At 39.3% G+C, this 14,093-nt stretch overlaps 1 protein-coding gene across 3 annotated transcripts in view; it reads right to left on the bottom strand.

Moving 5' to 3' along the window:
* Positions 1-4,146: 4,146 nt before the first annotated feature.
* CPPED1 (calcineurin like phosphoesterase domain containing 1) overlaps positions 4,147-14,093 on the bottom strand; it is a 53,242-nt gene continuing 43,295 nt past the window's right edge. For all 3 annotated transcript variants that reach the window (XM_062611817.1, XM_062611819.1, XM_062611818.1), the window contains exon 4: positions 4,147-5,292. In XM_062611817.1, the coding sequence (XP_062467801.1) occupies positions 5,060-5,292 (233 nt within the window). In that variant the 3' untranslated portion in view covers positions 4,147-5,059. The remainder of the gene's footprint in view (positions 5,293-14,093) is intronic.

The following is a 14,093-nucleotide window of genomic DNA, read 5'->3' as shown; positions in this document are numbered from 1 at the left end:
CCTTGCAATTCTTTCTTTCATCATTGAAGCCCTCCTTCTTGTAAGTCTGCTGCTAGCTGTGTGATGCTGGCAGCATCCACTGTCCGTTCAGGCTGCAACTGGAATAAACTGGTTGATGTGGAAGCTGCCACGTGGCTGCTTTCTTCTGGTGACTGGAGCTGTGGTGACAGAATCACATCTTGGACCTCACATGCCTGGCCGTGAAAAGGTTTCTCGTACTAGCTCTCTTTTCAGTAGATGGCTTGTATTTGCTTGAGAAATTTGCCCCTCTGATGGGTGTTATTTTGGTATTCGTTATATTTGTTGGTTCATGGCAACGGAGACATGCTGGCAGCCTAAAGCACATGGCTCTGTTGGACAGAGCCTTGGGTGAGATGGTTCAGTGTGATGTGTCCCTGCCCATGCCAGAGGGCTTGGAACTGGATGATCTTAAGGTCCTGTCCAACCGTAACTGGTCTATGATTCTATGATTCCATGTCACCATAGAGTGGGAAGAGAAAGAAGTTCCTGGTAACTGCAGAATATTAGTGCCCTGGAAGCTCCCTCTTTACACTTTTTTAATGCAAACCAGAATTCCTACATGATGACTGTTTATCATGAATTAATAGGTAACGTTAGGGTTTGCTTGGCAAGCTTTCTGGTAAGTAATGTGTGTGTAAATGTTTCCTTTCTTTAAAGGATATCACTGTGTTCAAATTGTAGTTGCAAAGGAGCTTAATGAGAACATTAAGGAAAGCAGCTTATTCCCAGCATTAATGTTAGCTGAAACAATGAAGTGTGACCCTGCAGCGGCTTGTACAATGGCATGCATAGATGGAGGAACTGTGCATTTTAAAGCAATGAAATGTTTAGTCTTTAATGCTTTGTGTATTTGCTTATGTTAGGTGTGTCTGGAATTATTTGGTCTCGTGGCAGAATTAAAGGGTAATGTCTGGGAAAACCAGACACTAGAAAACAAGTTGCTGTGCTGAGGGAAGAAAGCAGTCGTTGAAGCAGCGGGAACACAAAACACTTGGTCTGCAAACAAGGATGACTGGAGAGACTTTACTTCTCAAGATGAGGTACAATCAAGTTTTAACAAGACATCAAGCATGCATCTTCTGGCTGTAATCTCCAGAAGCCGAATACTGTAGATGTATCAAAAAAGTCTGCTAAAACTTGCAATTATGAGATGCTGGACCCACATGAATGAAAGGCAAGCAGTGTGCAGGCAGAGGTATTCAAGGCTTAATGACCTTTGGAAAGATTTGTGTGTTCTTAAATTTGTTGCTTACATGAACCAAGATTGATCTCAAAAGCTTTTTTTTTTTTCAATGATTTGCCTGCTGTTCCTAAGTTTCCACCTCAGACTGCACTTAAGTACATAGCATCTGGTTACTTGCACAGGCTGTGTTTGGTTACTTGCACATGTTGCTCTGGTGTTCTAATACAAGTCTTCCACATTCAGTAGTTACCTCAGCCTTTAGCTGCCTTCAGGAAACCAAAATGAATTGTGGTAATTTGATTTATTTTTCCTCCCCGCCTGACCCCTTAAGCCCACAGAAATGTCTGAAGACACATTCACTCCCATTACATCCACGGTTTGAACTTTTAGTGACATCTTGCTTTAAAGTCGGTCCCAGGCTGACAGTGTTACAATTACCAGCCCTGCTGGAGATACAAAAATAACATCCTCAACATCAAAAGATTTCTATTGTTTTAAATACCACTGTCTCTAATAGTGGATTGTATCCAAATTTAACATAATATGAATAATTTTTCTTTACATAAACATGATGGGGCACTGTGACCCCAAGGAGCTCTGCTATTTCAAATTAGCTAAGGTATTGGTATTAATTCTAAATCAGCTAATTATGCTAAGAACAGTGATCAAACAAAATCTGTCATTTATGCTGGTACAAAAGCACACTCCTGTTTTATTTTTGTAACTCTGGTTCATACAGTCAAGTCCAGCAACACACTACAGTTAAAATCCTTCCCATGACTGAGCTATAGAAATGAGGCTGTGTTGTCATCTGGGTTATGATGCTTCTGCCTCATAGGAATAAGAATACTGGGTGGAAGTTCTGAGTTGTCATTCAAAAGAGATGTTTTAAGAAAACATGCATTGCAAGAGAAACAGTTTTTATTGATTTTCCCATTCTCACAGATTTTAGGATGCCAAAAATTTTTAATTTGTGTGCTTACACCACATTTGTCAAACCAAGGCAATGGCAAAATGAACAACTAATGAAATGCAGGATGCTCCTTCCTATTTCAGACTAGTGCAGGGAATTCTTAATTCACTGGAATGAGGCATGGGCTCAATAGGGAGGGACTAGAGAGGCTGTTCCCTCAATTCAGCCAACTTTATGTTCATCAGAATGGCAGCCAGGCTACAGAGTAAAGTAATGATTACACACAACCTGCACACCTCCGGTGTTTTAATCTTCTTCCTTTTGGAACCTTGCAAGGGGAGAACCAAAATAAATGTCTCCATGTTTCACATATAAAACTCAGAGAATATTTTTCTTCCTCCTGTGAAGTTACTCAGTTGTCATCAAGTCTTTAAGAATATTTTTCTTAAAGTATTTATCTACTTCACCATCTAGTCCAGTAGACGATATGCTGCTTATTGATTACCTGTCCTCACAACAGGCAGGAGAGGAACCTAAGCAAGAGACTACATAACAACATAGCGCTGTTGTTAGCTCCCAAAATCCCCCAAAGCAGCATTTCATAAACAACAGTAGCCCAACTTGACTGCCTTATAAAACTTCAAACTGAAGACAAATCTGGTAATATGTTTACACATGAACATAACAAGATATTCTCAGAAATCACTAAAATAAAGGAAGATTTTTGGGATATAAAGAAACCTTTCTTTTTTTAATTGAACTTTAGCTTTGTACTTAAGTGATATTTTCATGACAAAAGTTCTTATGGTGAACTGACACTTGAAAAATGGGAAAAAATATTACAAATAAGAATTAAACCCATATTTATTTTGTGTAACTTTGAAAAATAAATTTTAGAACCCTATACACCACTACTATTAGCATGTTCAGATTGGTGGAAAGACTTTCTCCTGAATTTATGCTTCCATCTCCCAAGCTCCATATATACAGCCAGTTAAAATTACATCCAGTAATAAACAAGTATATTAAAAATAAAAAAAAAAACTCTTTAAACTTTTCTTCCATTCAGCTTTACCATATTATGCCAGAACAGAGAATGTCCCATGCTCAGACTATCCTCCTGCTGAACTTCTTCAGCCATACAAAGTGAAGCGACTTGAAAAGATTTAAGTCATAGACTGTTCTTCCCTCTCCACTAGCATCCCCTTAGTCTTGGCACTGTTATTTAGCTGTGATTACTAAACACCTTCCAACTATGTAAGACCAAATTTTAGTAATAGTCCGTGGCTTAAAAGGTATCTAGGTACAGAGATTTTTAAACCCCGTATCTGAACTAATGGGTGCTTAACTTCCAATGAAAGTGTTCTTGGGTGCTTAGGTCCCTTGTCCTGTTTCAAAGTTATCAGGCCTTAGATTTTACTTCATGTTCCCCAGCTGTTCCCTTGAAAATGAGACTGTGAAAATATTTAACTAAGCAAAACCAGGTGGAGAATAAAAGCAAAATCCTTTTCTTTCTGAAGCAAACATTACCTGTGCTTAGGTCACTGGAATGGGCTGGGAGTCATTCATCTTCAGGCATAGCTGGTTCACTGGGGCAAAGAAATGCTACAGCGGTCATTGCAGAATCTCATGAGTACCACATACCAAGACTGAAGAAGCCTCCTAGATAAACTGATGTGTCTAAAATGTAATAAAGCTGACCCTTCAGCACAGCATTTCATCTCTCTTCCCATATTTAAGTATCCGTAATGTTCTCTAGTGAACATGTTGTATGTCAGTATATGTAAACCAAACATAACGCATTACTTTTTCAGCCAGTATTGCTTCTGGTTTTCCTTCTTCAGGTGCTAAAGCTGTGAAATCTCTATGTCTAGAAAACCTGTGGTATGGATTATAATGTGTTCAACTAAATACTTAAAAAATAAAATCAGGTTATAATGTTTTAATTACATGAAGACTTTTTTTCAATTTAACAGTAAGTAAATCAGATATACTTGCTAAAAATATAGGCAGATTGCAGCACATAAACTTCTTTTATCTAACTTATTTTTAAAGAAGACTTATTCCAGTGAAGAAAATATAGTTTTGGGGTTTTCAACTTTAATATTGTATCATATTTCAGCAAGGCACTCTTAAACTGCATTTGGAGATTAGAGCTCTCCCCCTGTCTATGATTCAACAAAGTAACTTCTGATAACAGTATTCAGTACAGAATATTCCAACTATTCCAACTTGGGAAGCTATAGCAAGAACAGTGTAGCTGTTTGATTGGTAGTTACATTTCAAAAGAAAAATAGTTGTTCCATGTTTAGTTTCTGTCAATGGCATCTTCATTAGCTTCATTTATAAACTTTCCATTATGTAAACCCAGGTTATAATGGAAACCCAAGCTGTGACTGCAGAACAGAATACATCTGCTCTCCTGTTGCTGCTGGCTCTCAACAGCTAAGAAATAACCTATGGGAAATAGGAGAAAATATAATGTCTAGGCAACAAGATCTGGTATGAAGGTTGCTAAAAGCCTGGTGGTTGACATTTGTTTTGACAGAGTGAAAAAAAATGCCCCATTTATATTGTCCAGAGCATAACAGAAATGAATAAATTTATTGATTTTAAAACTAAGAAACACTTGAGTTAAGGGTTATCTAGAAGCTACGGCTGTCACTCTCTGGTACACCTTCTCTCTGACAAGAAAGTCTTATCTAAGAGCAAAGTTTTGAGAACTGTTCTTTTCAATGATACATTACTGCACCAGTTCTGCTATTCTTCCCTATTCCTCATAGGTCTCATTTCTGAAAGAGAAACCTTTCTATTGAGGATGATAATAAATGGAATGCTGTTCTGGTGCACGGTCAGAAATATCTCTCTTCAGCTTGCAGAAACTTTCTGAAACAGTTTCTATTTGTCTAACATGGAAAAAAACCCACATAATTGGACACAGCCTAATTGTGCTCAGCAAGCATAGCCAGCAGCTCTTGCTCTATGCCTTGACTGCTCAGTTCATCTAAACTGTAGTATCGGTGAGCAATCTTCTCATCTGTGACAACCACCACTCGAAGCCCATGAGTATCTTCTCCCAGTTGACATCCTATTGCTGATGAAACCACCATTTCCAGTCCTTTGTAGGACCCTCCAGCATTCCTGTGGTAATGTCCAGAAAATACAGCTTTAACGCCTGTTTAACAAAAAAAGCAGAAAAGAAAGAGCATTTAGTTAGTAGCTGCATGTGTAAAATGTGTTTCCAGTACAAGACACTGCTGAGGGTATATGCTGAGGCTTACACAGCTGCTGGGCTTGTGGGGAAGGTTCCATAGCAAGTACAGCTACAGGTGTCTTGTTTACCTTCAGTCTTTAATGGTCCAGAAAGCATAAAATTAGAAATAAACCACTTACCTCAACTTGTACTTTAAAGAAATCATTAACAGTAAACAACAGTAAATAATTCCAATAGTAATACATGATAAATAGTGAGTAAAACCTTTACTCTGCTCCAGTAGCTCTTTCTAGGGTTACTGGACTCTGATTTCTTCTTTTTTTACTGCAAGGTGTCTTTGTTGTCTTGCTACTTCTTTGACTGGAAAGAAGGAACATTCTAGAGGAAGCTGATTAAAACCAGAAAAAAACATTCAGTAATAGATAACTGCTTAAAGGATGATGGTACCGAAACATGAGTTGAAAGCCAAGGATTGTGGAGCTGTATTTGTCAATTAACATGGAGAAAAATCCCTAAGGAAAGCTTAAATCTGTTTATCCAAGGTCAGTGGCCTTAAAAAAAAGGGTGGGGGGTGGGGGGTGGGGAGTGGGAAGGAGCAGAAAAAAAGGTAAGACAAATGAAAAGAATAAATATTGAGAAGATAATTTATCATCTTTCCTCAAAAACAGTGGGAGGTTACCGCAGGCAGAACAGAGCCAGGTACATCAAAGAAACTGAATAAGAGGTTGAGAATAATAAGAGGGGAAGAAAGACAAGAGCAGCAGAAAAGGAAAGGCTGACCACCTGCAAGAGGTGTCAGGCTTGGTAATGACATGCAGGAACATTTACCTAGTATGGGGTACAAACAGGGCAGGTGTGTTCTGATTTCTTCTGTATTTTTAATGACTTATTTTTAAATAGACTATTTAGATTTTGGACTGTTCTGAGTAAGAAAAATCAGTCCATTATAAACTTTGAAAAATACATTTGGTCTGGTGCAGGAGTCAACAATATGCTAACATCGAAAAATTCTGGATGGGTCACATACAAGCATCACCCAAGCTTTATCAGCAGTAGAAGGAAAGCTGAATGCCAAACAGCAGCAGGTAGAGAGGACAAAAATACTTCATGGTTAAGGCTTTATAATGTACTTTGAAATCCTTGGCTGAATCATGGTCTAACTGATCAGTTAAGAGAATGTTTAAAGAAAGTCCAACCATTCTTTCCCAGAATATGGTATTTAAAAAGAAAAAAATAATTAGGCTTGCAAATGCTGATTCTGACCACCTTCTAAAGATAATCCATATGACAGGTCTGCTCTCCTGCCATGAGAGTACAATCTCCTGCCATGAGGTCTACAATCCTGCCATAGCTCCTCAGGAGCTATGGGTTTTTTGCAGAGATTTGGAAACAATTTAAGATTAAATGAAATGGCGTCATCCTCAACTCTAAACCGGCAGTTTCTCCTTTTTGTTTCTTCTGCATTGCAAACATAAAAAAATCAATGGATACAAGCTGTAATCACTACCTGAGCCCTTCTGATTGTCATTACAGGTCAAATTCATGCTACCAAATCGCTTATTTTCCCCTCCCCGTTTGATGTTTTATAATTTTTAATAAAATGTTTTAGTACTACAAAACAATGAAACCTTGTTTAGTCTCATGAGTCAAGAATGTAAAGAAAAAGAAATTTTGATGCTAAGTACTTATCTTTCCTGTCAAGGTTTGGAAAACCATTAACAACAGAGGTGAGAACCTAGCTCCCCCCTAAAACATGCTGTCATAGACAAGCATTTCATTTCCAGTTACACCAGCATCCTTCACCATTTAGCCACTCTGTGCACTGGTGACAGAGACAGCTGAGCATCACCCTCAACAGCATCTGTGGTTCGGCAAAAAAAAAATTCATCAGCTTTGCTGCTAATTTAAGATGATGCATATTTTATTTTGAATGAAAATGTGGCGTTAGTATAAATAGCTAATTCTACAAACAGGTTTGGGGATAAATTTTTGGCATGCTCAGTCCAAGATCCTTGGATTTCAGACTGTTACAGCTTCCTGAGGCTGCATCAAATGCTATTTTATACTGTTGTGAAACAGAAAAATTACTGGACCAGATGGCTGAAAAGACTAGGAATTTTGTTGTTTATCATCAAGTGCAAAGCATATAAATTGATTTTATATTGTTGCAGGTGTTTAGATCTACTGTTGATTTATGGTGTTATGAATGAAAATTCAAAAGTTTTCAAACACACTTCAAGGATTTAGGTGTAATTTGTTTATTAAAATGCAACAGGTTGTGTGCTCCTTAACCATAATGACACTTGGATGGTTCTACATAAAGCAGCTAAAAATAATTAATATGAAGTGACTCAAAACCCACAGTAAGTATTCCTGACAACTACGACTAGGTGCCAGCAGATACTGTACCTTGCTGTACATCATTTGTGTTTCTGTTGTCAATAAGCTAACAAGCAGAGGTCTAAAAACATGCCTCTTCCTGAGGAGGACAGCACTGAAGAGTAAAGCTCAGCACATATAGGGACACATGCCAGCTGCTGGGGACACATGCCAGCTGCTAAGGGCAATGTGAGGTGCTCCTTGCACACAGCAAAGGTCTGGCTTACCACCCCAGCCTAAAAGCTGTCCTTAAATACGCAGCATTGATAACGACCTTTCCCACCACTCTTTTTATCATTACATATACAGACACACAGGAATGGACACTGTGATGACAACACCAAACTTCATTTGCTGTTTTTCATATATTCCAGCAATCTACCTTAACACGAAAGGTAACACATGCTTAGCCCTGTTCAAGTGGTAGGCCAGAGAATGTTGTAATTTGTGAGATAGATACTATAACCTTAAATGACATAAAAAATCCCAGCAGCAACAACTCATTTTGCCTTCAGAAAGCAGAAATTCTGGAAAAGAGCAGAAGCAATTTAAAGGCAGAGAGCTGTGGTTAGGAACACATGACAGCTTCACAAGTAAATCCTTCTTTCTCTAGCCAGAAACAAACTCCACTTTTTTTCTTTCTGCAGCAGATTTAGGCCTCTTTCACAGTGATTAAATGAAAAAAAGCATAGGTAAGCATGTCTTAACAGAGTTGGCTACATCAATCCTTTGCTTCTACAGAAGTGATTTCAAGACTGATATACGTAAAATAGGCTCAAAGTATAGTTAAAAATTAAGCAGCTTGGAAAGCAGAATATAAATTACTCTGCTGTGTGCCTGGTGAAAGCTACATGGGCTTTCATATTTCAAAATCTGAACCCTTCTCTAATAGCAGATGTCTCAAGGTGGAAGACAGAATGAAGTTACCTTTATGTTGAATACTAGTCAACTAGTCACTGTCGGCTAAAACTTGTCTGTTACTCTATTTTAGTTTATCAGACCTAATTCTCTTGCTCAGTGTAACCTGCTCATCTCTCTGGTGTAGAGTTACACCTGTAAGGAAGTCATCATAACAGCTCTGAGAGCTTGCTCTGACTCAGCTGCAGGAACCTATCTTTGAGTTGCTTTCTGGTTGGGAGAAACCCAATCAGAATACCTCAAAAGGCAGAGTAAGAATATAAAAGTCCTGTGATGTAACAGGCTCTTTACAGATATTCTGTACTTACTAGATATTATTTGGGTCCTTAAAATCATACTATAAAGACTGTCAGTCTGAGAGCGAGCAGCCATTTTGCAACTCCCACCATGCTGCAGCTTATTACCGTGACTAGCGTGACATACTTAAGCAAGTCAAGCAGCAGAATCATAGAAACACAGAATGGTTTGGGCTGGAAGGGACTTTAAGATCATCTAGTTCAAACCCCCTGCCATGGGCAGGTACACCTTTCACTAGACCATGTCACCCAAGAGTCTGTCCAACCTGATCTTGAGCACTGCCAGGGATGGAGCATTCACAGCTTCTTTGGGCAACCCATTCCAGTGCCTCAGCACCCCCACAGGGAAGAACTTTAATCCAAACTTCCCCTGTTCGTGTTTGAACCCATTACCCCCTGGTCTATCACTACAGTCCCTAATGAAGAATCTCTCTCCAGCATCCTTGTAGGCCCCCTTCAGATACTGGAAGGCTGCTATGAGGCTTCCACAAACCCCTTCTCCAGGCTGAACAGCCTCAACTTCCTCAGCCTGTCTTCATACAGGAGGTGCTCCAGCCCCTTTATCATCCTTGTGGCCTCCTCTGACTTCCTCCAACAGCTCCACAGCCTTCTTATGTTGGGGACACCAGAAATGTACACAATACTCCAACATGCACACCTATCCAAACCAGAGGCTGACCTTGCCTCCTCCACCCCCCAACCTTTCTGCAATGACATTTGGAGCTGTTTATGGGCTGGCTGGGCATTCTCTTCTCTTGCTTCCTAATACTGAGAGCAAAACTGAACACTGTGGCACCTTTACATGTCTTCTACTTGTTAAAGTGGGACCCCTCTTGCCTTGTAGCATTGTTGTTAAAAGAGCAAGTCCTGATGTAGAAGATGCTGAGTAGATGAGGCTGCTTACTGCAGCCTCTGAGTTAAGGCATTTGTGGGGAGTTTGGGAGGACATAAGGCACAATAAGCTTAATGATACTTGTTTGCCTTCAGCTTAGAGCTGCCTATAATGGATCCATTCTTGTGGCACTTTCCTGTCCTTCATGCACTTAACCTATAATCAATGGCCTTCAGCAGTGTTGTAGGTGCTACTCTTGGGCACACAGCATTCCTTCCCCACAGCATTAAGTAGAAGCTAAATGAAGGATCAAGGACTGAACATCTGGACACCTGGTGTTTCACCTGCTTGATTACTGCATCAGCTGGGTCCATAAAATATCCTTAGCAGCTTCCAGTAAGGGATGGTGCTACTACAGGAACAAGTACTTTTCAATATTTTCCACTTTTTCCACAGTTAAGCAAAAAAGTTAGGAAAAAGTAACAATCATAAAACCATAGTGACATGTAAAGCCATGTGACATGCTTTTAGTAAGGTAAATAGTGCTTTGTAAGAAAGATAAATGCTTGCCATCTTTTATCTATCTTCTCACCATTCAGAGAGTTTAACCTTTGGAATTAAAAGAACAGAAGCCTTTGTGTCGTCATATATGTAAACCAAATCCCAACATACAGTTTATGTTAATTAATCTAATTAGAAGGGCAGGGGGACAAAAGTAATAAAGCAACTTTAGTTATGCTATAAAAACTATAGAAAACCAAAACCTACCCTTGCCTGAGAATTCAAGGGAAGTACTTGAGAAACCCATCTCAGACAGCAGACAGACACCAGGTACAAAGTCTGGCCTGTGAATCATGCAGCTTTTTCTCTTCCTAGGCAAAGAGTGCAACTTTACCACAATTACATTTCACATCTGCTAACTGCCTACACTCAAGAAGGTATTTTGGTATGGAGCTGAAGTAAGCAGTGCAAATAGGAGACCACAGAGAATGTGATTTAGAACCTCTTTTATCTCCAGTTGGCTATGGGAGGCAGATTCTGCCTAAACAATCTGGTGTTTATGGGTACTGTTTATCCAAATTCCCCCTTTTAACATATGTATTGTCATTCAGATCCTAATTACACTAGGCAGGTGTTCAGTGCTCAAATACCCATGCAGGTCTAGCTGCTCAGCACCAGCCTCTGCTAGAATTTAGTATCTGCTTTAGATACCTCCTGGAAAAAATTTTGCCCAGACATCAGGTTTCAGGTACTCAGTGCTAGTATTAATTCTTGCTATTGCTGTGTAACAGTGTGTTACATCTTGAACAAAGAAACAAACAGGTCAATGCTGTGTATTAACAGAAGTCTAACTGATGTTTTTTCTTCACTAGCACTTTTTTGTTCACTCAACTGTATTCCACTCACTTTTGTTAGCTAGCATAAGAAGGAAATCTGAACAAGTCAATGCCACAATACTAAGATGACAAGCAAGCAATTTACTTTGCTCTTGCTTTTGATCTGAAACATAAAAAGAATCTTAGAGATGTGTGCACTCAAATTTAATTTATTCATTTCAGATGTTTTTCTGAAGTAATGCTGTCAAGTTGCCAGCAACCTCACTGCACACCCCCCCTTTAAACTCTGTGCGGAAAGAGCAGTGTCCTGGCAGGCCTCACTTTATAGCTGGCTTTAAGGTACCCTCAAGTCAGTTCAACCCATCCAGCTATCCACAAAAAGGTACAGTCTCTTCCCACCACAAAAAAAATGTAGAGCAGTGATTTGTGCTTAATGCCTGGTTTCTGAAATAGCAGTTGGGAAAAGCTTTGACATGAAAGCTGCATGAAACACTAAAAAGCTACTGTGAAAATACATGTCCAAAGGGTGGCACCTTCACAAGCATTCATTAGTTCGTTTGTTGTGAAATACACACTGATTTGAATTTAAACGTGACTGCAGGCTTCACAGTATCCATTAACCAAAAACGCAGGATCCATTACTGCAAAACACTATTCATACCTAATGGATTTCCAATTAAAACAAAGGAAAAAAAAGGATTAAAATCAGAATGAAGTAAAAAACTGTGCAGACAGTTACTGTTTAAAAGATGTAACACAAACCTCACACACTGTCTCTGTGATCATCATCTGCTGGTGTCAGGTCAGAAAGGCCTAAACTGCCAAATTCATTTTTGATCAGAGCAGGACCAGAAGCCAGAGTCTCAGGATAGCACCAGGTCTTCCTCTGGCTGTTCTAAAACTGCACTTGGATCGCAAAAACACCTAAACCCAACAAAATTCATGCCTGTATACCAAGCACGAGCTTTCAGAATCAATCAATTGGTAAAAAAAAGGTTAAATACAGGAATTGATTCTGATTTTAGTAAGCCAAAGATGTCCTCCTGGCATACAATTTACCATCATTTTCTGACCAAGCACAAAAAGTCCTTTTCAGTTCTAATCTGACAAAGCTGACCGCAAACGATAAAAAGATTTACTGTTTCCAAAGAGCTGATCATAACTCTTTTTCCCTGTAGAATAATGCATTTATGCTAATGAATTAAATACCTATCTTGGTACAAATTCCATGATCTTAACACAGCCTATTTAGCATAAATAATTCATGACCATAACAACCAACCAAAACATGGATTGTTCAAGAGTCACCTAAAGAGCTCTAATACTTACATATGTTGATAAACCTTAGACTCTTCATTAGCTTCACCATGAAATAAGTACTTTGGTTTTATGCTAATTCACACACTGCATTATGTCACTTCAGACTGTAAGGCTACACACTGGCTTTGTCAAGTCAAGAGGTAAAGTGCTGAGGAGGGTAATTAATAGCTCACGTAATTCAGCATGCTACCCTAGATGCTATCTTCATGTTCTTTCACAAGATGAATTTTCAAAGGTCAACTCACTTCTCAAAACACTTCAAACAAGAATCATGTTTTAAGTTGGATACCCTTTTCCAAGTCAAAACCAAGGTATGAACCCTTTGCTCATGGTTTCTACCACAATGATTTCTCGACAGAAAATTCAGAAACACTTCTGAAGACTTCTTCCCCTCTCCTTTATTTCTAGTGTCTGCAGTCTAAAGCCAGCTCACCAAATTAAGTCATCACAAGACCTCTGCCAGATCATAATGATTTGCATCTTCCTCAGTTTAACAGCTCTGGTAAGATGGACAATTTTTACTGGCACTTCCCATTTTGTCTTGGTTCTCTCTTCATGCTTTGTGAACCAAAACAGCACACTACTAAAAAGAGGTTTTCTTACAGAGGTAGTGTAACGGATACTGCTAAACTGTACTGGCCTAAAAGGGAGAGTTAAACAAGCATCTGAGATTTGCTTCAGATGGTGACATGGTTTAGTGTGAGGTGTCCCATGGCAGGGAGGTTGGAACTAGAAGATCTTAAGGTCCTTTCCAACCCTAACTATTCTATGATTCTATGGAAAAGACTGGCACAGAAAGGGATGACCAGGCCAGCCAGGCTTAGGAGCAGCTGCATGTATACAACCATCCCATCCTCACAGCCTGCAGTAGGTCTCATTTAAAAGAGATCATTCTTTGTAATGATGACCATCTCACAGCACTTGAGTTTTCCAACACTCCAAAACAGAAAAACGTTCTGAAAGAGGCTGAGTCCTATATGAAATATTCACCACCTTTTTCAGGCTTCATGATACTGAAAAAAAATCTGAAAGAAAACTTTGGCTACCCCACTGGTGTTAGCATGCTGTTGGTTTTATTCCTAACAATAATCAGATGAGAAAATAGTTCATTACCTGAAAAGAAACTGCATAGTGAATATCATGCAGAAGGCAGGTTGTCTGCTAGCAGTATGAAGCAAAGGTTATTTTACAGAATTCTGAAAGTGCAGCATCTTCTTCCCACAAATTGCAGTTCATCACTAGAGAAACCCTTCTGAGCAACAGTTCTGCAACACCAGGGAAAAGGGTCAGCATGATTTCGACATAATTGTACTGTAAGAGAACGAAGACATTTAGCTGGGTCTCATGGATAATTCCCCTGAGAGTGATTACCTCCCAGCCTTAGCTTATTGTACAGCTGCAGGCCCATAATCCCAACTTGCTACTCTACTGCTCTTGTGTTCTGAGGTGTAGAAAAATGCAAGGATATGGAATGCTGGGCACTTTTTCAGCTCCATCTGGGGCAGGAGAGAGAGGGGCCTGTGGCTTGCCTTCTCTATGTGGATGGATAGACAACCACACCTTTCACAACCACAGCATTTTGGCCTTTCTGTTTAAGGAGTAGTTTATGTCTCCATTTTAAATGTGAAATATCAGCCAAGGCATCTTTTGTTTTATTAAACAGACAACAGGTATATTCCT

This window comes from Pezoporus occidentalis, unplaced genomic scaffold (assembly GCF_034315485.1).
Source record: "Pezoporus occidentalis ecotype Australia unplaced genomic scaffold, CSIRO_AGI_Poc_V1 ctg158, whole genome shotgun sequence".
Taxonomy (NCBI): Eukaryota; Metazoa; Chordata; class Aves; order Psittaciformes; family Psittacidae; genus Pezoporus; species Pezoporus occidentalis.
This window is presented reverse-complemented; position numbering and strand designations above follow the sequence as displayed.